Genomic DNA, 27,327 nt, shown 5'->3' on the forward strand with positions numbered 1-27,327 from the left:
TTTGTTCAAAATTCAACTGGGTTATGTGATCATTGCTTCTTACATGAAAAGAGTATTAAAAAAGACAAAGAAATTAGTGAAAGTATGTTGCAACATCTTATAGATATCTAGATGTGTCAACATTAAAAATAAATGGAACAAGCAAAAAGCAAGCAAACAAAATGAAACAAAAGTAATCTCTATTTAATTAGTTGTCATCAGTGTATGGGAACAGTTGAGTACAAGGTAATAGGTCTTTATGCTTTAAGTGCCTTTTACTGAACATAATTTTTATGACACATATCACCATCTTTAAATGGTATAAATTGCATAGTTTTATGTACACTGTTGCTCTGTGTTTTAGGGACTGCAGATGGAAATTAGTTCAAAGACATAAGGTCTGATGGAAAAAAAAAGCATCTCTTCATGTAGATATTATCAGTCCTCCTTAAACAAATTAAACCAAATCTTTACAGCATGTTTTCATGGAGTCATTGCATAGGAAGAGAACACCTCAAAGAAGCACTTAATAAATAAAAAATTAACTACACAATTGAAAATATTTTTAGAATTAATATATTTGAAATAAAAGATGAAGATTATTTTCTGTCCACCTTCATAGATGGCCTGCCAACTACCATAAAACACTATTAGAATAAATATGTATTCACTTTCCATGAAAGTATACACTATGGAGTGTAGTGTACACTATGGGTTATATTGGCTTCAACCATAGTATATTTTTATATGTTTACAGTTTTTTTTATTTACTTTTGTTTCTTTTATTTAACCTAAAGCCATCATATTTACATACATATTATCTTTTGTATTTACAGATTTTTCTTTTTTTTAAATTCTTTTTTGTTTGTTTTCATGGCACTGTTGTAGTTCCATACAGGTTGTCTTCGCCACGTTATGGGTCACGCAGGCGCAGTACACAGAACGTCATGGCTGACACAAGCTGGCCAAGCTGTGCGAAGAGTTTGAAAGGTGTTATTTTGGACATGTGTGGAGTTTTGTATGACAGCGGGGAGGGAGACGGAGTTGCTATCCCTGGCTCCATAGAGGCTGTGAAAAGGTGAGTGTATGTCTGTTTGTGGTATTGTTTGAGATTTTAAAGTTTATTTGGCAAAAGTTCATAGCATGGAGCGAAGAAATCGTGTCTGACTTGTGACGGTAGCGCGCATTTTCTTATGGGAAAGAAAGTCAAAAGTTATGTGTGCATGTATACATTCTGCATTGATTTAGCCATTTATGCCAACAACACAAGAACAGGCAAACTTTATGTTGCTGAAATTGAGTTTTTCCGAGTAACCTTCCTATCACTTTTGCTTTTTTTATAGACTCAAAGAATCAGACCTGCAGCTGCGTTTCTGCACCAATGAGACCCAGGCAACCAGAGAGAAGTTCGTAGCCAAACTCCAAAGACTGGGTTTTGACATTTGTGTATCTGAGGTCTTCCCTCCTGCCCCTGCAGCCATTGCTGTTCTCAAGGAGCGGGGTTTGAGGCCCCACCTGCTGGTGCATGACGGTAATGCCCCTAAATATCCTAAAATCCAGTGCAAAAAAAAAAAAAAAAAAAAAGCAAAACAAATAAAGCTGTTCTGAGAAAATCTTAAGGGGTTGGAGATTGCATATCTCCAACCACAACCCTGTCTTCATGGTGGCCAGTGGTGGTAGCAGCATGATGCTGTTCTTCATCATGGTCAGAGTTGATCCATACCTTACCCTTCAACTCTGATCAGCTTCCTAATGGAGCCTTAGTAATCGATCTAAACATTAATAAAGCAATAAAGAAAATAGTTCTATCAATCTTTAAAAACAAATCCTCACTTGCTCATTCAAATATGACTTTTTTTTCTTCTTTTTTTTTTGCAGGACTTCTCCCTGAGTTTGATGCCGTAGATAAGACCAACCCAAACTGTGTAATCATTGGAGACGCAGCTGAAAACTTCTCGTACCAGAACTTAAATGAGGCATTTAGGGTTTTGATAGGATTGGAAAAGCCAGTGTTATTCTCCCTTGGCCAGGGGTAATAAATTATTTAAATGCAAGATAAGACTGAATGTATTTCACAGATGTAGCTAAATGCTTATGATTCTTTTTTCCACTACTTTCTTAGAAGATACTACAAGGAGACAGATGGATTAAAACTAGATGTTGGTGTTTACATGAAGGCTCTTGAGGTATATTTTTTGAATCCCTTGCTCAGTTTGGCAGGAAGAAATAATTCTATCACAATGCCATCTTACTTATAAGCTGAACTTTCTTTTCCTTTCTAGTATGCTTGTGATTTAAAAGCAGAAGTAATTGGGAAGCCGTCACCAACATTCTTCCAGAGTGTTCTCAGTGACATGGGATTGAAACCACATGAGGTAAGTAACAAGAAGTGATGCTGCATGTTGTCAGAGCACACTGATGAAGATTTGTCCTTAAAATTGCACTAATTTGTTGGGTCAAATTTGGCTTCAAATTTAAGAGGAATTTGATTTGACTGACTCGTAATCATATGGTTCCTACACAAAGTGATACATTTAATTAGTCATTTCCTGATCTGGATAATTATGGGCATACATTCTTCAATTCATCCATTTGTCTGTCCAGTTGTAACATTTTCTATCCGCAGATTTGCTCCTCCGTTTGTCAATCCGATCATCCATCTTTCTGTCCATACAATTTCACATCACATTTATCTGTCCATTTGTCCATCTACCCACCCACTCCTGCATTTAACTACTCTTAGATCTGTCATCTATCCATCTGTATTTTTCTTATCCATCCATCAATTTACTTATTTTTCTAACTGTCCATTCATTTGTTCTATTGCTGTTTAAAAAAAATCATATTTCAGAAATCTTAAAATATTTACTGACAAGTTTGGTACACAACATTTTGCAACCATTATTCCCTTACAGTTTATATACCAATATTCTTCTTTTCTTCTGCACAATTTCAGTCTCTAATGATTGGAGATGACCTTGTTAACGATGTAGGAGGCGCCCAGTACTGTGGCATGAAAGGTGTGCAAGTCAGGACAGGCAAATACAGGTCAGTGATATATCCTCAAGCCTGATAATTAATTTTGTTTCAGCCACAAATGGTGCTAAATCCAATATTTCCAACTCCTTTGTAACTGTTTTTTTTTTTTTTTATTAAGCTTCCTTAGAAGTTGAAAAAGTGTTACAAAACTCAGACATCTTGCAAAACACAACAGTCTATTTTTGGAAACTTGTACCCCTTAAAAGGAAAGAAATGGCCATATTTGGAGCAATTTGCTTTGAGAAGACAAATGTTCATTTTCCACCACATGATGGCGCACTTTGAACACATTTCTACATTGGAGTTTCCTCCACAAACCCTCCTGTGGCCCAGACGACCCATCTTCCAGATTTGTTTGTTTTAAGACTCTGCCAAAAATAGTTTATTCTCTCCCCCATGTTGACCGCAACTTTTGAGTCTCTGAGCGATTTATGGTCCCAACCTGGGGATTACTGTAAGGCTGCTCTTAGGGTGTCATCACATGGAGGTTATGGCAGATTATTTTTTATGGTAAATGCTGTGCTTATGGTTTGGAGGAAATAGAAACATTACTATGGGAAATATGTTGATGCTTGTATGGAACTACACATTATGGCTTATCTGTTATGTGTTCCAAATCATAAATCCAGATCCTTTTTTTTTTTTTGTATCTAAACCAGATTTTAATGTATATTTTAGCTCAGATGGCCACTGGAATTTACACTGAAGATAATTTTGACACATTACTACAGGATTTTATGTGACAGATCCTCTCAGAGTTGCTCATGTTAAGTAAAAGGAAATTATACATGCTTTAATTATGTTTTATAAATTATAGTCAATACTTTGTAGAAACCTCTGAGGCCTTCAGAGCGTTCTTTGGATTTATGCTGGGAATAAATTTCTCACCGATGTACTCTTTTTATTAATTGGGTGACTTCTGAAGACACTTTTGTGCACTGGATTTTATAGGAGTATCAGAATCAAGGGGCTGCATTCCACACACTGTCTTTTCAGATTTTTGTTTTTATCTTATCAGTGAAATCTTTCAGTTCGTAGCTGTGCTCCACTTTATGTTGGTGCATAGCACAAAGTCTGAATGAAAGACATTAAAGTTTGCGGCTGCAATATAAAAAAAATGTAAGACTTTGTCACAGGTACAGTAAAAGAAATATCACGTTGTGCACTGTGAATTTGTTCATGCTCTGACTAAAGTGAGCTTAGACCAAATTAAATCTATTAGTCACTGGTGGTGTAAACCCATCTCACTGAAATGGGGTCACTACTATAATGTGTCTAATCATGAAATAACACCTAACCTCAATTGGCCAGAGACGGAAAGCAATGTTTGTTCAGTACAGCTGTAAACCAGCTGGGTTTTGCCGTGGCACGGCAGAGCCTACTGCAGACTGTCACGGCAGGGGTTTTTTTTTTTTTTTTTTGGTCATGATACCGAGACAACACTAAGTAATCTGCAAGAGCATCAGTCATTTTAATCCTGCAGGCAGAGAACAGTTTGTCACAACTCAAAAACCATACCTCACCTTTGTGCAGTTATTCTTGTGCATTTATGGAATATTTGGATTTGTCTGTTTACTCTTTGCTGTGCTTTTGTCTAGCATGCACATGCATGTATATTTAACCTACTTTGTGTTTGTGCCAGTATATGAGCTGGAAAGCCATCTTTGTATAGTGATTCAGCACAAGCTTAGGAGACTAGGCTATTCTGGGTGAAGCTCTCTGTGGAATAGGCTCAGTTCATGTGGTTTATGTTCCTTCACAATGTTGCTCTAACAGTTCAGTCAGTTGGGCTCCAGAACGCAGATACTCTGAAGAATGTCTGTCACATATAAGCTAAACACAGGATAAGGCCGATTATATTATATCACCACTTGACTCTTCTCATTATGTGGATGTAAGAAAGATGAATAGAGCAAAGGAACATATGTGCTATCAGGTTTGCCCTCATCACAGCTGTTGTTGGATATTTCTATAATCCCTAAGCTCAGTGAGTGGTGTAGCCAGTTTCTCACATGTTTGGTAAAAAGAAGAGGCTGTTATTTAGTGGAACTGTCTTGGTGCTTCTGATATCAGGTGTGTCAGTGCAACGAATCCTCCAAATGTTGATGGATGGTAGCTCTTGAGGACTCAAGCTTGGGACCCCTCATCAAGGAGAATGAATATTTTACCCAACTTTGAAAGGCTTCATTTGTGGATTCAGCTCAATGTTCTGGTTGTTGACCAATAAGTTCCCTTTTCAGTTCCCACTACCCCTAAAGTTATCCCAAATGTATCTTGCAAGTCAGCCAAGGTTTTGAGAAAATGATCCCTTTGTAAAATGTGGATTTCTTTTGTTTGTAGTGAAAGGTTTTCTAAAATTTAATGTTTCTGCTTTTGTCACTTATCACGGTCACAAAAAGAAATATTTTAGTTCTTTTGTAAAAAAAAAAAATAAAATAAAATGTCTGCTTTCAGTATAATAAGTCTACAACTCACTAATAGTTTTCTTTCAAATCCCTGCTGGATACAGTAATGCCAATTCTTTATATAGATTATCTAATGTTATTCTCAAACATTTCCAACTTTTAGGTCTTCAAAATGAGACTCAGAGGTACTCATATAAACTAAAATCTCAAGTGTCTAAGTTTAATTTATTGGATTTTTCTTTTAAAATCTTTGGTAAAGGATGAAAACTAGAAATGAAAAAGGGATTATGTTGGTCTTTCAAAATAAAAGAAGAAATAAAATCCATGATTGCATTTTTTTCTGTTAATAATTTTACTAAACCAGTAATTTAAAAAAGACCCGGATTGTGTTGAAATTTCAAAATAAAACTCACAGATGACAATAAAAAAAGTTGTATTTTATAGTTTGGATCACTACTAGTAGATTGACTAAAGATTAAAAATGTAGTGTCAACTCTTTCCAAAAACCACATACTGTACATCATTTTCAAAATAAAAGTTTAGGTTTTTCTCAGAATACATTGCAAATCTAAGTTCCACATTTCTAGTAGGACGGAGGAAAATCACACTGATGTCATTTCAAAATAAAATTCAAACATCATGTTTTCATTGTTTGTTTAGGCTAAACAAGCCCAAGCAAAGAAAAAAATTACTCGTTTTGGTATGCACCAAGAAGCAAGCACTATTAACTTATCTACTTTTTTTTACTTTTACAGTGCATGCAGCAAATACAACAACTTTAGGACATCTAAACAGTCATTTATACCTTAAAGAGAACCAGTTCATAATATTTAAAGTCTCTCAAATGGCCAATTTTACATACACAGTGTCTGAAAGAAATAAGAGTAACTGTGACAGTAATGGTGTTTCAGAGAGCCATGGGAGACGTGAGATTTAACATTGTTTAGGCAAACAGCCCGGGTGAACCCTGGCCTGCTCAGAGGAGCTATAAACCCTCAGTCAGATATGTGAAAACACAGCTGTTTCCAAGTCAACCAGATGCTGCACAGACCTCCAATTCCCCTCAGGTTTGAATGAAGGCAGCCTCAAAATATCCCACACCCAGTGACGAGGCAGGAAGGTGAAAAGGATACAAATATTAGACAAATCAGACATAAGAGGCTATTGGAAAACTGTGGCTGAGAAACGTTCCCTGGTTGGTTTCATTTAAGATTTATGTCTAAAGTGAATATATAGTACCATTTAAACTTTTTGTCTCATGTCTTTCTTCTTTTCAAATAAAAACCTGAAAAGTGTACATTGCATTTGTATTTATTGCTTCAAAAATATAGCAAGGGTTTAATTTTTCACATGTGGCAAACTTTTGGCAGATACCTACTGTTGAATCTGTGTTGTGGTTGCTGCTGAAGAAATTGTAATAATGCCGACTAAAAGGATTATAGCGAAATAATCTATTTTTCCCAAGTCTTTTCCTAAATCTTTTAAGTTTCCATACAGCATATTGGCATGTTACATGCATCGTTACGTTCTAGAAATAACGAGGCTAAGGCCTTGGCAGAAATGATTGCTGATGTGTAGGCAGATCATAGGGATAATTGCAACAAAGCCTTTCTGCTAGTGCTCAGCTTTTCCTGGTTCTGAAATAATGAGCTACAGTTAGCGCAATCCAAAGGAGCCCTTTGCTCTTTAATATAGAACAGGTTTTCAGAGTGGGGCCTTTGAGTGAAATGTGGTTGGATTTTACATGAGGTGTGTGGGAAACCTGAGTACTGATGTTAATCAGCTGCATGGAGACAAATGTGCCAACAGCGTGCTCTGCTCCAACCTTTGTTCAACCTTTAGATTTTGTGGTTGAGTGTTGAGTTGCAGCCAGGGAGTTAGAGGTGTACAAAATTTTAAACATTATATTCCCTGTGTAAACACTTAGGCAAAAAAGAGAAAACAAACTCACAAGCGGCTCCTCTATGCTAACTCCGACTTTATCCCAACACTGTTTTAGAGATGCTGTAAAAGCTGCAAGATTATGGCAGGTAGAGTCGTCATTCAGCTTTTTTTTTTTAAATAAAAGTGTAGTATGGATTTTTATTTGGTCTCCCTGAACAACAAACCTCCTTTTGGTTCGTATTACAGCTGCCACCCATTGGGGATATATTTTTGTCGGCTTTGTACACGCAGATTCTGAATAACTCAAGCTCAGTCGGATTGGATAGGTGGGGACTATAAACACGAATTTCCGAGTTTTTCCAGATATTCTTTGACTGGGCCATTATAATGCATGAATATAGTCATATAATATATATATACTATATACACTACTATATATACTATATACACATATATATACTATTGAAAAGTTCATTTATTTTAGTAACTGGACTTACTAAGTAAAACACCATTCAGCTTAATTACACAAAGATTGATGTTTTAAAGCCGTGGTTTCTGCTAATTGTTATGAATAATAAAGATATGACATTTAGGATTAGAATGTTAGATCAGACCATTAAAAAGATTAGCACAGGCATGTGGACTTAATGAAAAGTATGTATAACTTAATACATGCTTAAAGGTCATTTGTAAAATATGATGTTCATCTGAATAACAAGTTTTATTATAACCTTTATTCTAACTTAATGAATATGTCTTTACAGTAAGCTTTGATTGAAACAATTTCATTACAGCTCCGACTATGTGTTAAGATTTATTGTTCTGCTAACAATTTAACCTCCCTTCCAGTATGAACTATTTTATTGCTTCTTACGGTGTTTCTGACAGGACTGTCTTGTATTTGGCTCTATCAATATTTCATTAAACTGAGAAGCTTTCCTGTCCCAGCTGAAAACAGCATCCCCACAGCATGACGCTGCAACACTGTATTATTGGCTTTCTTTCAAGAATTGCTTTCTTCTTACCACTCTTCCATAAAGGTTCAATTTGGGGAGTGCACGGGTCCTTTCAACAGATTTTCCCACCTGAGCTATAGATCTCTGCTACTCCTCTAGAGTAAAATAAAAATTAAAGTTAAAGGCCTCTTGGCTGCTTCTCTGATTAATGCTGACCTAGCATGGTTTAGGTAGATGGCTGTGGCTTCAAATGTTCACACTATGTGTCACTTTCCATTTTCAGACCAAAACAAATTTACACCATACTTTGTTTCTATGAAATGTTGAGAAGATAATGCAGTTTTATTTCCACTTCATGTTATGCAATACACTGTGTTCGTCTTTTACATAAAATCGACTGAGGTAACACTGAAGGTTTTGGTTGAAATGTAACACGTGAAAATAGATGAAGGGGTGTGAAAACTCTTGCAACAAGGTTTGACACAAACCAAGGTGCTGAACCAAAACAGCTGAATTGCAAGCAATAAAAAGAAAGAATCTTAAACAGAAGATCTCAAAATGCCAGTCAAGAATTGAAAAGAGGAACTACACATTTGGATGTTTGTGGTCTTTTCAGGGGCTGTTTTTGTCATCACACATTCTATTTATTAATATAAGCCATTTAAAAGCTGTGCTCTAGATTTTAGTACTGTTTGTTACCAGAGTATGACGCGGCCACTTGAATTCTATGTTTTTGCTCTTGTTTTTTCTGTCCTGTGGCTTCTTGTTATTTTCTCGGTTTTGAACAGGGATCTCCCACAGTCTCTGACCTCAGCGGATCCTGTGCTCTTTGTTTCTTGTTCTCTTATCATCATCACGAAACCAGGGCGCTTTGAAGCACTTTAAAAGCTACTTCATGTCACACTGCCTCTTTATATCCTATTTTGCAACATGATTTCATTGCTGCTGTTGGTTTGTTTGTGTTTTCTTCTTTCTTTCAAATGAAACAGATTTGCATAAACTTTCAGTGTACATCAACATCCTTTTTTTCTCTGTAGCAGTGTGTCAGATCTTAACCAGCCATTGATGAGTACTTGCTGGATTTCTTATGAAATCTGCACACAGCAGTAACCATCTTTCAAAGGTTTACACTGTAAACCTCCTACTCCGGCCAGCACGTCACTGCTAATGGGAATGTTGGGAAACAAGCAGACCAAGCCAGATTAAGACTCTCAGGAGGGAGAGAGTGTGAGTCCCTGATGATACAAAACCACAGTGCAAGTTCGCTGAAACCGCACCCAGGTTTGTGCCCTCTCTGTCGGCGGTCGTCACAGAGGGACGCAACAGGAAGCAAGCTCTGCACTGGGGGTCAGTGGTCATCTGATTATAATACTGATAAGTGTTCCTCCTGCAGCTTAACTGCTCTTTTCTCAAGGAGCAAAAAATACACATGACAACAAACCACATTTTTGGCAATTGACATAAAATTATTGTACAAAACAAAGGGTTAGAAGTATTTCAGGGTGTTAGAACACCCTGAAGTGTGTGCTACTTCAGGGTCATAAATAGGAATGGAAAGGATTTGTGTTTTTAATAAACAACTCCCTTTGAGCAAGCACTTGGCAAAGAGCTTGAGAAATGCTTTTGCATTTGTTGACACTACAGCAAATATGTAACTTCCCTCAAACATCCACTTATTGTAACCACAGCTCTCTGTTCCCGTTAATCGGTATACATGGTATTTGTGGCAGTTTTATGTAAACAGTACCCTCCGTGATTTTTGGTGTAAAATCGAGGTATAAGACAGAGATTTAGCTTTTTATTATGCAACATTAACATTAACAATATTTCTGCTCTCGAGACTCCATGCAGCTTTATTTTGCTAATACCATAGAACTTTGTCATCTATAAAATTTCACAGCGTCTATCCTTACAAGGAAGGGGACGTTTAACTCTTTGCACTTTTTTTGCAGAATTACTCAAATGATGAGAAATTTTCAGTTTTCCCATCCGCCAAATTGTCATTGTAAATACTCTGGTATTTTATACAGTGTATGATGCTCTCCAACAAGCTTTCCATCTTCTTTAGAAAGTAAACACGCCCACAGAATCACACATTCGCCTTTCTACTTACCGGTATCCATGAGATGGATTTTCCGATGCTCACCCTTTGTTTTACATCAAATATGCTAGGAGTGTTTGTTACCAAATAACTTAATCCTGTTCTATCTTAGACCTTGTAGCATTTAGGACCCTCCACCTGTTTACGTTCATTGCAAAAGTGTTTACAGTCTTTTAACATTGAGCGTTGGAGATTTTGCTCTCTCTCTAACAATTCTCTCTATTCATGGTAGTTAAATTATCTTTGGTCCCAATCCAGTTTGGTTTTTCATTGTCCCAGTTGTTTTAATCTTTTCATTTATTGTTTTTGACTGTGTACATGTCTAGGCAACTTGACGTTTGTAGATCAAGACACGCCTTTTATCTGGGACTAAGATAATTTAACTGTTCACCTCATACTTTCTCCAAGGCAAACAAGAACTGAAACATAAAATAGTAATAAAAATGCTTAAGTTACATCTGTTTCATTAATTTGGAATATAAAGAATTGCCATCTACACTTCACAAAGGAGTACCCCATATCTGAAACATATTGTCATTGATTTGGCGCACCTGCTCAATTGCTTTCTAAAATAAATAGAGAATTGGCCAATCACATGGCAGGAACCTTTTTTTCATCTGGGCAAACAGATGTAGTAAGGATGATTTACTGAAGTTTGAACCAAGCATCATAAAGGGTAAGAAAGGAGAAATGTACACCAGGTAACTGTAATTTGAATCTTGTCCCAACTCCCCATGAGAACTGGTTGTCTTGAATTAAAAAAATCTTAAAATGATTTGAAATTGTAGATTTCTTTGAAAGTAAATGATTTGTTTTTCTTTTGAATGGGCCTACATTTCGTGGAAGCTCAGAAAATGGAGCTACACAAACATATCTAAAAAAAAAAAATCCCATCTCAAAATTTGTTTTTAATCTGTTAGGCAGTGGTTTGGATTACAGGCAGCTTACTTATAATGCACTTCCTTATTTAGTTTAGAATGAATGGTGGGAATTGTGTAACTAGGGTTATAAAGTATTGAAGTTAGCACATCTTATCAGTGAAGCTGTTGTATTTGTGCAAAAAATCCCACACATATGCACAAGTGCAAGCTTGTAAATGAATAACTTCAGTTGGAGCAGAATTACCCCCAGATGGTCACTATGCAAATATCCAGACAACACTGTAACTGCTCCATTTTCCTACAGTCAGTCATCAGAACCACGATGGCCTGAGACTGAATAGGGAGTGAGAGTAGAAAGAATGTGGGTCAGCGTTCAGCGTTATGGTGAGGTGGTACAATATATTTTGATGAAAAGGTACACAAAAAGCTTAACACACATTTGTCACAAATTTATCTACTAAAACGCCTGTTATCTATTACCGCATGAGGAATGCGAGTATCCTGTAACTTTGAAACAGTGGGAACATCTAGGAGTAGTTTTTGTGGTCCTAATGCTACAGTGGAGATAATTATTGTCCAGTCTCCACATCAAAGAGTTTGTGGACATGAAAGGAAAGTCTCCAGGAGCAACGACCTTTTAGCAACTGATCAAAGTTGGATATTAGAGTTGGATCATTAGATTATTAGACCTCACATTTCCAGTAGCTTGGATCCAATATTTTGTTGACTTATATTTTTTCAGTAATAATAAAATGATAAAATGTTTAAACCAGATATTTACACAAACTGTACAGAAAGACTAAACCTTTCCTGTTGAGGTGAGTTAGCAATAATTTTGGCTTAATGTTCTGGATAGAACTGGTCTAACTTGTAGGCCTCTTCGGTGTCAAAGACGTTTTCAGCTCTGAGATCATGGCTTTGTGATGGCAACTCCAAAACATTGACTTTGTTGTCCTTTTGCCACTTTGTAAATAATTTGGTCCTATGCCTGGGACTCATTTGTGCGTAAGGTTGAACTTCTTGGCTAATGTCCTGAGATTTATTTCAATATTTCTTAATGTTTTTCTTCATGGTGGAATCTATTTGGTGAATTGAACCTGTTTTTTTTTTTGTCCAACTATCAGACACACTTTAAAATTGAAGATCTTTGTCCCTGATTGAATTTACAAACTTAGAATTTGTCTTTTTATCTTGCATTTGGAGTCATGACATCTTCATTCTCCATTTTTTGTTTTGTTCCTGTATGTTTCTTGTGTGAGAAGTAGGGGGGATACAAAGTGACAGAACTTGTGGTTAGGAAATGGAACTGCTGTGTAAACAGTCTTCATAGGCTTCAAAGGGAGAGCATAAATATAAACGTATAAATACTTGGGGAATTTTTAAGTCGATAACCAAATGTCAAAGTTTTCAGAACAGCCAATTAAATTAGCGCTTTAGAATTTATCCAGAGAAATACATTTAAGGGAAGCTGAGTGTGCTAAACATTTTTCAAATATATCAAGAAAGCTAAAGAAAAAATTAGCTCTGCTATTAGCACACTAGTGGAACTGTGGCCACTACTGCATTTGACAATAAACTGTTTTACTTCATTTACTGTTTTTGGTGCCACCATTTTGAATGGTAGCATTATTTTACTGTTAGAAACTGCAGTCAGAAAAACATAAATGCCTGATGAATTTAACATTTGAGTGTAACAGACATTGTATTTTCAGAGGACCTAAACAGAGTAGCCTGATCATTCAGTTTAAAGATTTGTTAAAGAACCTAAAAAAAACACCCTAAATGTGTTACTGTAGGATTTATGTGCGTCTGGAGAAAGCACATGCTCTTTCCTGTCCGATCTCCTCCTCATTGGCTCAACTAGGCATCAGACCGAACATAAGACCGTAGTGATTACGGCTGGCCTTTGTTCTGTGCAGACCTGTGTCATTGAACCTCGACAGGGTGGCTATGTCTTCTGTAGCAGCAGCTTAATCTTCTTTTCAAACTGAGTAGTGCCCCTAGCTTAGCTCTCAGGTACATACTGTATTTCAGCCTGGCTTATCTTTCATTCCTCCAGCGGTGTCCTATGGCGTCCAACATAATTTATGTCACCTTCTATATTTAATACCCTTCTCTGTAGGTTTCACCTATGCAACTCTAAAATCTTTCACCCACTATTGTGCCTTTAATTCTCAGGGTATTTTTTTTGTAGAACCAGATTCTTCTTCTTGCAGTCATGCCTTTGCAGGTTCAGTCTGAGTCACACTTTGACCACACAATTGCTCAGCTTTGCGAAGCCTTTTCCTCCGTAGGCAAGAGCATGGTCGATCAGAACAGCGCAGTCCCACACACCCTGTCCTTTTTTTCACCACTGTTTGCAGATGAGTTTTGTCTGTGTGGGAAGGAAGTGGAGTTATCTCAGTGCAACTCGACTCCATTGAGGTTGTAAACTTGTCAAAGGATCGTCAGCTCACCAGTTTGTGTTTCTAAATGTGTCATTTCAGTCTGTTTGCGTCCACAGCATAATCCACAAAGACACCGTTTTGTGTTCAGAACCTCATTCGAAGAGAAAATGAAAAGCATTCTGACTCATTTAGGGATTTTTGTTATCAAGCAAACACGTTTATTTTTCAATAATTTATCTCACACGATTTACACATAACAAATTTTATCAGTGCATGTTTTTTCAAATTTTGATATTGAGCTGTTCCAAAACAAAATAAAAATATAAAAATGCATATTGAATATGCATGTATGCACATTCTTGTCTCCCAGCTGCACATTTCTATGCACATCCTCTGAGAGCAGCTGGTGAAACTCTTGCATGGTAAATGGGAGCATGCATGTTACAAAAGGTTAGTATTTCCTTTGCTGTATCTCTTTTATTTTTAATAGCTGGCACATGAAAGCTTGTTTGTGTCTTCTTGGTTCCCCCCTTGCATTTTTGCTCCACAGTTATCTTTTTTTTTTGCTTCTAAAGAATTAAAGTGCCTTAGGATGCCACTTTTTTCATTTTCATAGAATTACACAAGTTACAACATTTACAAATGGGTGAGCCGTAAAGTTCATAAGATTACATTTTTTTTAAAAAGTAAAATTTTAGTTTATTTATACCTGGATCAACTTCTTTGTACACCCATTTCATAATTGTGTGCTGCCATTTCATTTCTATACCTTTGTCGAGTTTTGACATGGTTTTACCTTTTAGAACTTTTAATAATTTCTGTCGTATCATTAAAGTTCAAATCCAGGAAAGAGTGGAAGTAAATTGTGCTTGTATAGAGTAATGCAGCATTGCCTTTCCTCCACTTGTTGCTGCACAATGCTAGCCAGCTTCCTTTTCTTACAACAGAGGCAGTCTTGATTTTTAGAAGAATTTCTAATCGTCAAACCAACTCCAGTTGCTGCTGTGCCAGACAAAACAACTGTCAGTCTAATAAAATATTGAGGACTATGTTTAAAGCTCTGGAGTTCCTTTCTCTATTTTTAAAAAGTAAAAACAGGATAAATGCAGAGCTTTCCTAAAAATATATATATAAAAAAGTCTGATTAGATCTTGACATACAACAATTGTGGGAAATGAAGGAATTTGTCTGGAGAAATGTAGTAAATCAACACGCTGAACTATGAAATCTCAACCGTCAGTGGACAACACACTTTTTCAGAAAGCTTGCTGTCCTCAGCACCATGTTGTGACCGTTTCCTCCGGCCTCCTTCAAAGCTTGTTTGGTGTTGGAACTCAATAAGATATCAATTATTAACCGGGTTCTTTCTTTTTTTTTAATGGTGAGACCAGACTGCCACAACAAGACAAAAGAGCTGACCGGGACTTAGCCTCTGACCTCCACAACTGTACTTTTCCATCCTTTGACAGAGAAAAAAAAATTGTGAAAGTGTTGGGAGCTAAAGTCCACAGGCAAAAGCAGTGAGCAGCTTCTTTAGCACACAAAGGGAAATTCTTTACTGTTACGGATAATCAGTCGTGCTAAGCAATTCCAAATTGCCAACCAAATCAGCCAAGCATGGTGTGAATTTGTTGATATGTCTAGTTACTGTTAGTTGCCACCATTTATCCAAATACCTCGTCTCTGCATGTTTGTTTGGGTGTGCACATAAATGCATTATGCGCGTCTAAAGCAAGTGACTCAGCAGAACCGCGTTGCTATCTTAAAACACTCACACAGAGAGATACGCAAATAAAAGCTTTGCAACTTGTCAGCAACACTGCAAATAATAACACGCTGGTTAAAAGCCTGTGGTGAGCTCTGAGTCACATGAAGCTCTGCATACTGAGCAAATACTAACAGCTGTGGAATAACGAACTTCTTAAAATGCAGTTAAGAAGACGAAGATGTTCAGTAATGGTTTGTGTCCTCTGATCTTTAGTGTTTGGAAAAGCTGAACGTTTCCAGTGGGAGGGAGTTGACGCTTCTGTCTTTCTCTCTTGCAAAAACTCTGCCTGACTCTCTCAAGACGCTTTTTTAAAAATATATATACAGCAACAGGATGAGTGGAAAAAGGAAAGCAAATCTAGTTACTCATCATGCTGCACGTAGGGAACCCCCTTTGAGTCTTGCTCGCATGAAAATAGCGGTTAATCTGTGTAAAGTGTGAACACCGTACTGCAGCTGTTTGCTGATTGTGAGTCAACATTGCACGTCTTCTCTACAGAGAAAAGGGATATGTCTGTTGCCATAACATGCAAAAAGATGGAGGTTCGTCATTGTTCCGTTGGGCTGTTTATTTTAGTAAGGCCTTGTAAAATCAGATAAAGGAGGGAGAGATATGAAAACGTAGCCTTGCGTTGATTAGGATGAAACCACGCTGCATCTCAGTTGGCCTGAAGCTCTTCACATTTCTGAGCATTTAAACTGTGATCACATTCTCACCCTTAAGGCCATTAAGTCTCCCATAGTGTTACTGGGTTTAGAGAAAACACCAGCAGCTGCTCACCTTTATTCCGACTGCCCCAGGGTTAGAGCAGGGAGCTTTGTCTTGTGTTGGCATCTAATATCCACCCACAAGGCTTGGCTGAACATAAGGGCTATATAGTTATCATTCAGTCATGTTTGCTTTCAGGTTGTGTGTCTGTGTAGGTAACTTTATTATGAAAATACAATCCTTGCCATTACTCTTTCCCTGATTCACTAGTTTGGTATGAAAATTTCCACGTCGTCGGTGACGGTTTGCTGTCATAACTAGCCCGCCCACGTTGTTATTTTTTTGGTGATTTGCAGCAGTTACACATAGATGTTTTGCAAACTTTAAAGCTTTTGTGATTTGCAAGCGTGTTCTTCTTGTTATGAAGAACACGCTTGGAAAAATGTAATAGCTTTACTGCAGCAGTCAGATGACATGCAAAAACATCTAATCAAGACATGTTTGGTTACTTTATTTTGGAGATTAACCAAGAACTCAGTTGTTGACCCAAATCAGCTGGTTTTCTTGCTTGTTTGATGGACCAAGTGGGAAACTGAAAAAGAAAAATTTCCTGTTTGGTTATACAGAATGCTCATGCTATCAACATCTCTTTTTCAGCGTGGAAGCTGTTACTGAGGAAATTGAACCCAAAGTTAGCAATCTATAGTATCAGCATTATCAGTGAAGCATTTAAAAATGAGGTCAGAGGAAGAACAAGATTCGATTATCTATTTTAAAGTCTTTTCTGCAACGTGAAGACACATCTGTGCTTTATTTAGGTTGAGAAAGATAACATGAAGGTATGGTGTTTGTGTTTTTTATGATATCCTCTGTCTATTAATGAACATATTGGATTTAAAATGTTGGCAGCTTTTCGGAAATCTAAGTGTTCGAGTCATGCTCTGCAAACTAAAGAATAGGGAGACTGATGTGGTATCTGATTTAGAAATGTTAATCACTAATTAAGATGGTAAGCATGTTCAACTGCAATTATTTTGTCTTTCATTTAAAAACAATATCAAACATATTTTGAAATCTAGACCCTTTTCATTAAAGTAGTGCAAAGGGTCTACTTCACACTAATTGCTGCATTAACTTGCTGAATGTAGTAAGGGGATGTCTTCATATCTAGCTGTTAAAATCAGTATCAAAAATACCCTAGAATAAGTAACAAATGTTGAGCTCAGGAATCAAACTCAAAATTCAGAATTGTTTTAGTTAACATAAAACTGACCCTGCTATGAGGAAAAACTTTTGCTCTTTTACTTTTACCACATTTTTAAAATCCTTTATTCTGCACTACTATCTTGTTTAATTATGGAGTAGAAATAGGAGATGTGTGCTTCCAGTAGATAAAACGAAGTAGTGACCTACATTCAACTAAACCTCAAACATGGTTTATTTTCCATTGCATGTTAATCATACCAGCATCCAACACATGGTACCAAATAAGAGAAATTGATACCAGTCAGAATTTGTCACAGTAAATCACAGCACCACATTCAGTTTCACATAAAATCTTTTCTAACTTGTGTTTTCTTCTGTAGAAACGTTTAGAAATATGGAAGCCATGAAACACTTCCATATTTCTGTTTTTGTCACTGTAGTTTTATTCCTTTTGGGACAGGGGAAGTAGACCTAAAGTAACAATAATTGCATGCTTCCTTCTCTTACGTAGGTGTCATGAACATGTTGAAAAACATCTGTTTTTCTTTTGTTTGTTTGTTTGTTTTTTATCCAGTTTGAATGTGCTTTTGGATAGTTTGCCGATATGAATCAAAATGTTCTTTAACCAGAGGACATGTAATTCAGACACAAATGCCGTCTTTAGACTTAATTCCTTGCAGTTTACCACTTTAAAGTTAGCTCTGATTGCCTGACCTCCTTCATTTCAAACAAAATGGTAATTTCAGTGTGATGGGAGCAATCTTTTTTGCCTAATCTGACATTTTAAACTTATTTTAGTTTATGTCAGCTTAAATGGAATTTTCAGTACAGTTTCTAGACTTTTATGGGTGTTTGTTGTGGTAAATCCCACCTATCCACAGCAATCTTGAATCATTTTTACCCTCATCAAGAGTTCCAAAATTCTGCCAACATCTGTTTTTAGTGCAGTGGGAAAGTATATCAGTCCAGCATCAAATTACCATGCGACACAGTTTTGGGCCGTTACAGTACCTTGTCAAGTTTAACTTTTCCACATTTTGGGAAATTAAAACTACTAACTACCGTGTCATTTGTTTGGATCTTATATGATAGAAGAACACATGTTATGGCACAATGGTGATGTAGCGCATCACCATTGTGAGATATGAGATATGTATATATAATTTTACAAGCAAAAATCTGAAAAGATTTTCTGTTATTTATGATGCATTTTAGAATTAGTTTAGGCTTGAGGTTTTGCTAATATGTCACCATTTTTACATGAGAGGCACCCAGCAGAGTGAAATGAACTAAATACAAATGCATGAAGTCCCGTATTGTCATTCCAATAGGTCAGTTATGAATCTTTTTTTTTTTTTTTTGCATAAACTCCAATAAAAAGGTTATGTATTTGACATCTGTAACAGCTCAAGGCACATGAGTACTTTTGCAAGACCCTGCGTAATTCTGAGCTCCAATTTGCATTAATGCTTACACAACTTTTAAAATCTTTAAAAAGTGCAGACATTCTTCCTACACACTTGTCTAGACCATGCTCGTATTTACCAAGTCACAGGTCTCATATCAGTAAAGGTTAAGCTGCTACAACTAAGAAGGGGAAAGATTTACCATTCCTTGGACATATTGCGTCTTGAAACCGGCTTTAACATCATATTTTATTTGGGATATAGTTTAGGAAACACATTTAGGTAGGCATTTTGGTTATTTGAGACCAAGATCCCATACAAATAATAAGGTCAAAACAATAACCGTGGTTTTCACGGATCAAGATTGTTTCCGTTTACGTTGCAAGAAAAACAAAACAAATTTTTATCCTGGTTTGTTTTTTGTCACCATCTTCCCACCATAACAGCCTACTAAGTAATTCACTACTGGCTCTGGTTGAACTTTTTCTCTCAACCCCTTATGCCTGCTTCATATCTGCTCCATCTGCACTCACTCAGATGAAACACCTACTCAGCAAAAAAAGGTGGAGAGGTTAGCAGAGAAGTATAAATCGAAACTAAGTTTACATTACGTGACAGATTTGCTTCCTTCGGTCTTTGTTTCTCATTCATGTTTCCTGTGTGGTAGGCATTAACGTTTGGGAGAGTTGTCATGTTTTCTTTACCTTGCGGGCAGTTGCCTTGACAATGTATGCAATCAAAACAACAATGGAGTTGTTCTCCTAACGAGAGGTTTAATGATCCCATTTCTCTTTTTTTTTTTTTTTGTTCAGTGTCTTATCTGTATTTATCTCCCATGCACAGCTGACTTTCACAAACAAGTTTGCACTTTTTATGACTCATTTGGGTCCACTTTCAATTCATCATGGCACAGTTTGTACTCACAAACTATTTATAGCCACCTGTAAGTTCTCTAAACCTCTATCGTCTCAGTAATGCATAAAGAGCATTCGTTTGCAACACGGATTCAGCTTTTATAATGTCTGACATGGCCGGGATTGGAGGTTTACCGATTTATCTTTAAAGCACATACAGAGCAGAGAAGAGATTCATTTCTAAAACATTTATTACGTAGTTTTAGTCAATGAGTCATTCCAAATTCACAGTGATGAAGGCCCAACTTTCAGTTGAGTAAATCAAAATGGATTTCAAATAGTGTGATAAAAGTGAAATCAATCAGACTTAAATGTTGTTGGTACAGAGAGCTAAAACAAAGATTGGTTGTACCTTTGGTTAAAGAACAACCACCTAAAGATGAACCTCTTGTATTTCCTTCTATGCAGAATTTGATGGTTTGCATACGAGAGTCTGCTTACTGGTTCAAACTAGAACCAGGGTTCCCATTTTAATGTGCTTACTCATAGGGATTTTCCAAGTATGTTAGACATGTATTAGACATAATCTGCCTTTATCAATGCATTTCTGTAAGTTGTCCATTAAATGGATTTAGAGTTTTGTTCCTAATTTGACAATTTGCATTCTTTCCCGAACATCTTGTTCACCATGTTTCTGACTGAGGTTGTAAATATTTTTGAACATTAGTAAGGTGTGGCATTTACCTCAAAGGAAATTATCCTGGAATTCACTTTGGTCAGCCCTTACAGGTGGCTGGGAGGTTGGAAATTGCTAGCATATTGTACTGGCAACACTTTTAGAAGCGTAACTGGTGTTAATCAGTGAAAAATATTTAGTTTTTTATTTTTGAACGTAAAGCTTTTCCAAAGGATGTTTAACTTTTTTTAAACATACATTTAGGAAAACTTTAAGTATATTCTATGACGTGGATAGTTATTTCAGGCTACATGAATGAGAAAGGAAAGACTTTCAGCAGATTACACGAAGGCTTAATTTTTCTGATGGGTAAATGTACTATATGTATCTTATCGGTGGGGATAAAAACCTTTTCAGTATGGGTAGGTAAACATTTTTGCAATGCAGAACTATAAGAAGCATTTGGAAAGTGTATTTCTTTATGACATCTCTAAATATGTCTGCAGTTCATTCTTACTTTCTAGCAAGAAAGTAAGAAAAAGCAAGACTTTCATCACATAACAGTTCCGTTTTATCATAGGCAACAACTGTACGCTAAACTATGTTTATATGGATTAATGACATGTTAGATTTGCCTTATAATGCATGGAGAGCATTCATTTGCAACATCCATTAGGATACTCATGTCCTATCAAATGTGCAAGACTCAGCTGTTCAAAATATGCATTAATCTTAATAAGCCCAGGCTGGTGACTGGGGGGTCATAAAGTCATTTCTGGTCTTTTCCTGAGCACCATGCTTAAGCACTGCTAGGTCAAGCCAACAATAACACTGTTAGCTGTGGACGTTGTTACTTTTCAGCATTGCTTTATATTCCAGGTTGCTGTGTTTTAACATTTCTTCTGCATAACATCTGAGTTTTTTTCATCTAATTATTTTACCCAGTTGTTTGAATGTATTTATTTTACAACTGCTCAGTACACCTTCCAAGTTCCAACTAATCAAATAAGATGATGTCACACTATGCTACATGTGGAGGATAAAAGAGAAGCTAAAGCTGAAAGTAGTTATCATTTTTAAACATCCTATAGATGTATTTTAGAGATTGAAACAATTTTCTAATCTTAGAAACTTTATGCTCACAAACAGCTGATTCCGTGGTCTGCCTGGTAACTTCCTGCTTAAGCTTTATCTTTGTTTTGAGGGGAAGTACATTGTGCTCTCTTACATCAGGCTTTCATTTACTTTTTTTGTTTATTTAAAAAAAAAACAATAAAATAGCCAGTTATGACTGAATTTGTTTTATGGCTCTAAGATATGATATGTGTCGTTTAAGGAGGCAAATTAAACTTTATGGTGTAATCTGATCTAATCTTATAGAGAACATGAAGGTAACAAATTTGGAATGATACTGAAAGCAATTCTATTGCTATTTTGTGCACCTTTGTAACAGTACTACCATAAAAAAACTCCCCAATTTTAAAAGAATTAAAAAAACAATCATTCTTATTTTTAACAAGATTTCTGCCCATCTAAACTCTAGATCCAACCTCAAATGTAACTAATTAATTTTACTATCTAATATTGAAGTTTACTATGGGTCCAGTGCATTATAATGATATACTGCTTTCCCAGGTTCCACATGCAAATTAAATCTTGTGGTGACTTAATAATTTTAATTCAGAGAAACACTTTGCTCTGTCAACATGTTAGCAGCTGTGTTGGCCAAGATCCCTGACTGCTGCTGTTGTCTACCTCCTACCTCATGGCTGACCTCATCGCTGCACAAAGGCTGTGCAGTGTCGGTCAGTAGCGGAGGCCAAACGGATCTGCTTATGCGTATTGATATTGCACTGACCTGAAGGGCACGGAGCAAGCCGCAGATTACCTCACTGGTAACACTAGATGCGTTGTCCTGAATTTTGCATGGTCACATTGACCTGGTTGCTCCTCTATTATTCATGGCAGAGATTGGAAAGCAGCAAAATGAATACATGCAGACATGCATGCATGGATATCTGGAGGACAGGAGCAAAGGGACATTTGAAAGATTTAATAGCGCAAAAGGTAAAAGAGACAATGCGGTTGAATTCACTGTTTGAAACCTAAGAGCCATGTGACCGACTTGCTTGTGAGTTCATGCCTCTGTGTGCGTGTGTAAACTCTATCAGTCCTCGGGCAGAAAAGGGTGCGGGAGTAATTCTGCACAGGAGACATAACACCCTGACCATTAGTGCAGCAGCTCACATAACCCAAGCGCTGGCAGCTGACAGACATGCGTAAACACATGGCACCGCTTCCCCGTATTCAGCGTGGCTTCAGTATTCAACACCTCTCTGCCCCCACCACCACCTCCAGGCCTCTTCTTTCTAGCGCTACACTTGGGCAGCTCACAAATATTTGCCATGGTTCTCCGCAGGCTCTCAGAAGCAAGGATTAATGGTGGTGTGTGCCGCACGCCCGTAGCCAGACAAAGAGTCCCCATCTGGAGCTCCAACCCGTGACTGAGGGACAGAACAGAGGCAGCACACAGAGTCTAGTCTAGGCCGGTCTGAGAAGTGTGTGTGTGTGTGTGGGGGGGGGTATCTATAGGCTCCCCTTTATAAATGAACAGGACTCCTGTAGATGAATGAAAAGGGTGTCCATGTCTTTTGATGTGATTGGGAGGAAAAGGGTCTTGCATGCCGACCCTGGGCCGTGTGCCACACCAAATGGATTACATTTCCTCCACCAGCTGATTAAACAGCCATATCTGCATCCATCAGTGGATCCTGATCCAAAGAAAGGCATTAGTCAGTGGGGGGATATGAACCGTTGAGGCACATTTTGTGAAGCTTTCCCACAATTTAGGAACCAAAGCAGAACCAAGATTATGATTGTAACCTCAACCTAAGACCTTTTCAGTTTAGTTTTCAACAGTAAACAGTTTTCACTTAAAGAAAACTTGATACCAGGCATAACTTTATGACCACTGACAGATGGGCCTTCACCTACGCATTGCTCTTTAATCACTTTCTATGTCAACTCTGTAAGCGAATATTTTCCTGTTAAATCCGTTTATTTTTAATTGAAGTTCAATGTTTCCTCCAATTATTCTTGAATATATGAACAGCAACCAAATACAGCAACTTATAATCTTTACAAATGTGTTTATTTCTTTATAACCAATACAATGTTAATGCCTTAGTGTGGCTATTTCCATTAAAGATCAATTGGAGGGTATTTTTTCTTTCACGGTTTGATAATTAGGTAAGGGAATTATTAAATAATTTTGTGTCAAGTTCATCACTTAAAGTTGACTCTTGCTAATGTTGCACAATTTGTCAAGTTAGACCAAATTCTGTAAAGTGTGCCTTTATGTGGTTTCAGGGAAACGTGAATCATTTTTTAAGGATTATGTTGTATCAACCCACTCTTCTCTAGTGGGTGGTTCTTCTATCATGTGATGGTATTCTTACTTGCAGCCTCCAGTTATTCAGGATCATATCATAAATCTTGGTCATAAAAGAAGTCAAATCTTCCATAGTTTATTCCATAATATTTTCTGAAAACATTTTGTGACACCCCAATTACACATTTATTTTGGTTCTGACTGCAGTTTAGATCAGTTGAGTCATCCAAGCAACCTCCTGCTGGTAGATATCATTCATCAACACCATGAGTAGACTGTCAGTTGTCAAAGCAGGTCTGGATAAGGACATAGACTAACTATAAATGTACAACATGATGAAAAGTCTAAATGGCAATCACAGAACTGGTGAAGTGAACACTGGTTGTCATAGCATTTAGTGATAGGGACATTTAAGTAGCATAGTTTATTGGGTACAGTGGTACTAGCCTTGTTACTTGATTGCAATTTAGTGATTGTGGAGGCTTTTGGAGTACATTGAACTCATTGTCATATCCAAGAAACCTGTTGGAGATCATTTAAACAGATAGGTTGCATTTTATTTGCTGAAAGTAGCCAAATTCAGCTGTTGGAGCCAAAATGAGTTGTAGAATCTGGTATTTATGTATTGAAATGTTGTCCCTTGGATGTGTGTGTTCCAGTTTGTCTGTTTCAGTTAGATGCCAGAATAGTGAAGGTTAGAACGCACCGTTGCAGCTGGTGATGAAGGTCAGAAGCACGCACTGCCCTGCATTTCTGTAATACAAGCAGCTGCACGGATACCCTTTTAACAACACTAAAAACCGCAAAATTTATCTGAAACAAACATTATTTTTATTGCACTGCTATTTGTTCTTAGAGACTATAAACCTGTTTCTACTGGTACATATTTCCACAGAAGCTTATCAGGGTGGTCGGTATTCTAACTCTGGCTTGTGTGGGTTATTCTTAAACCATCTTGTCCACTTTATAAGCCTCCATTCTGTGTTTTTATTATCTGAGAGCTAGATTCCATATTTACAGATTCTCTTGTAGCAGCTGCTCCTTCCTGTTTCTTATGTTTTCACTTGTTGTCCTGCAGGCCAAGTGACGAGAGGCACCCAACTGTGATCGCTGATGCAACTGTGGACAACTTGGCCCATGCTGTGGATGTGATCCTCGGTCAGAGAGGGTGCAGCGCCTGAGAACCCGCCACTTGCTGTGGCCTAGAGCCGCCCAGGCCCACTGTCACACTGTCGTGCTAACTTATGGCTCATAAAAGTGTAGTTTCATGTGAGGAGGTTCCTCAGTGTTGAGGTAGTTGAAGAAAAATGTGAAAATAATAACCAGAACTATTCCCATGTTTTGCTGCTATGAACTGTGCTGTTAAACATGGGAGCGGATCAGCCATCTGCTTGCCCTACATAGTGCAAATGCAACTGCAGTGAAACTTATCCTAGATGTTTGTAAATATGCTCGAACTGCGCTGTTCATTTGTCAGTTCATGATTGGCATAGATGGGATCCCTCAAGCTTGACACGAATGAGCATCTAACCAGCTGCTGATCGACAGTTAGATGTGGAAAGTCGAGGCATTCAGAGTCGTTGGAAACACGTACAGAAGTGCAGCTGAGAATGACTGTGATCAAGTTGTTGTATGTCATAACACAAATGATGGCTGTGCTTATGAAATGGATAATATTACATTTATATTTAGTTAGAAAATAAAGATATTTTATCCTCTTGGAGTTTTCAGAGTAATTGTCATGGAAGCCCTAAAAGTTTCAAAGCACCTGGGAAAAGTTTGGCTTTTGTTTCTTTAATCTTTGAACCTTAATTCATAGCAGAGAAGCTTTTTGTTTGCACAGCAGTAAAACTCTAGAAATGAGAAGTGAGTTAATCTCAGAGAGACATGATGATTCACAGTGATGTTGCATTTATAACCACAAAGTTCAATGTGTTGTGTTGAAATTTTATATGCTAAAAACTACCAGGAGTCAGCAAGTTATGGTTATCCAACCTCTGTAGGCCCTTTACAGCGGCACTTCATAACTTTGTCCAGAAGAACTGAGCAGTATTCTTAAATATAAAACCAATACAAAAATCCAGACATGATCAGCTGTGTTTTTTGGGTTCCCCCCAAATTAATTGGATGTTAAATTAAATTTTTTTAACTACCAAACTGATGCATTTTGCATTCTAAGTGCTCATAAAATTTCTTCAAAGGGCAGGGTAAGTTTTGTAGCTCTACATAAATTATGTGTATCGAGAGCGATTACAAAAATGGTAATATTAGCTGACCTCTGTAGTAGATCAACAAAAATGTGCTTAAAAATAATTTTTTTAGTAAAATAGCATTTATTTTTATTCCAATCTCCCTTTCCACATTAAAATAAATCTAGGGCTTTCCAATGGTCTCCATTGTCACTTTTTAGTGATTATTCTCAGTAAAAATCCAGCAGCCCTTTGAAGGTCTGAGAGGTTTGAATCAGAAGTGAACAAACGGCATCATGATGACCAAAGAACACAATGGCAGGTCAGAGATAACTTGGTGGAGTTGTTTAAAGTAGGACTCAATTATAAAACAATATCCCAAGATTTGATCATCACAAAAACCTAATGCTAATGCTAACTTTATTTGTTAAATCACATAAAATTGGCAACTACGAACTTAACAAGATCGGACCATCAAGCTTAACGGTGAGCCCATGCAAGGAGAGCATTAATTGTAAGGAGCCAAGAAATCAAATAAGACTTAGAAGAAACTGAAGATACCGCAACTATTAGTTTTGCAGAACACAAATCTATTTTTAGGGAAGTTGAATTTCTGAAAGAAAGCCAAAAGAATCCCCCACTGCATTTTGCCACAAGCCTTTTTAGACGACAGAGTTGATGGGAAGATGGGCTCAGAAAATTACAGGGCAATCCTGGCAGAAAACGTGTGAGGCTGCAGAAGACCAGAGACTGGGGCAGATGTTCACCTGCACGCAGGACAACATCCTTAAAAAGAGCTACTGGTTTAGATAATTAGCTAAAAATTACATTCCTTTCTCCCCACTTCACGATTACGTGCTGAATCGAAGAAAATGAAGCAGGCACTCCATAAGTGAAGCAAGAAGAACAACAAATCTCTGCTTATGTTTATTGTTTTGACTTGAATTCCTCCCCTGCTGGCCTCTGATCGTTACGTCACATGTTTTCTGCACTGCGCTGTACAGCGAGGGCTGATAAAATGATGAGTGTGTAAAATCCGTGCGTGCCAGCTGGATCACAGAGGCCTTTTTGAAGTGGGGCATAAAACAAATGATTCTCAATTGCCTGCCCCCAAGGTCCCAGTGTACATTCTGCGAGAAAAGAAATCTGCTGCCAAGTGATTCATTCAGGTCTGACTGGTTCATTTCACCATTAGCTGACACACATGCTTGAATGTTATTGGACAATTAGAGGTAATAAAAATGCTGCAAAGTGTTATGAAACCGTGTCTGAGCTGGTTGTGTCGCTGCTCCTTCAGATTGCTTATTAAATATTAATGCTCCTGGCAAAGTGCTAGCAGCTGGTACTGCTGGTGCTCTGTTTTCTAACAGCTTATGCTCTGTTTGAATGAGTGTTGTGTCTGTGATACTTCCCTGCCCGTTGGCCTTGTACGAGGAGCAGTTAAACATTCATTTCATTGGTTTTAGATTTTTTTTGTTCTTCCAGTTTTTCGAACGT

The 27,327-nt window shown here is 37.3% G+C and overlaps 1 protein-coding gene across 3 annotated transcripts; it reads left to right on the forward strand.

Annotated features, from left to right (window-relative positions):
* Positions 1–904: 904 nt before the first annotated feature.
* On the forward strand, positions 905–25,364 carry LOC122823782 (phospholysine phosphohistidine inorganic pyrophosphate phosphatase). Of its 3 annotated transcripts, none has more exons than XM_044103761.1 (7): positions 905–1,057; positions 1,323–1,510; positions 1,858–2,011; positions 2,102–2,165; positions 2,262–2,354; positions 2,936–3,027; positions 24,720–25,364. In XM_044103761.1, the coding sequence occupies exons 1-7, from the start codon at positions 927–929 to the stop codon at positions 24,820–24,822; spliced, it is 825 nt and encodes a 274-aa protein (XP_043959696.1). In that variant the 5' UTR covers positions 905–926; the 3' UTR covers positions 24,823–25,364. The 3 variants fall into 3 exon arrangements, with proteins under 3 accessions (XP_043959696.1, XP_043959698.1, XP_043959697.1); XM_044103762.1 differs by lacking the exon at positions 24,720–25,364 and adding an exon at positions 24,301–24,355 and having other exon boundaries at positions 909–1,057; XM_044103763.1 differs by lacking the exon at positions 2,936–3,027 and having other exon boundaries at positions 906–1,057.
* Positions 25,365–27,327: the final 1,963 nt, after the last annotated feature.

This window comes from Gambusia affinis, linkage group LG20, assembly GCF_019740435.1.
Source record: "Gambusia affinis linkage group LG20, SWU_Gaff_1.0, whole genome shotgun sequence".
In the NCBI taxonomy this organism is placed as follows: domain Eukaryota; kingdom Metazoa; phylum Chordata; class Actinopteri; order Cyprinodontiformes; family Poeciliidae; genus Gambusia; species Gambusia affinis.

Coding starts and splice junctions, on each gene's coding strand:
- LOC122823782 (XM_044103761.1), top strand. CDS start 927: ATGGCTGACACAAGCTGGCCAAGCTGTGCGAAGAGTTTGAAAGGTGTT. Junction 1,058..1,322: donor TCCATAGAGGCTGTGAAAAG/GTGAGTGTATGT, acceptor CTTTTTTTATAG/ACTCAAAGAATCAGACCTGC. Junction 2,166..2,261: donor TTTACATGAAGGCTCTTGAG/GTATATTTTTTG, acceptor TTTCCTTTCTAG/TATGCTTGTGATTTAAAAGC.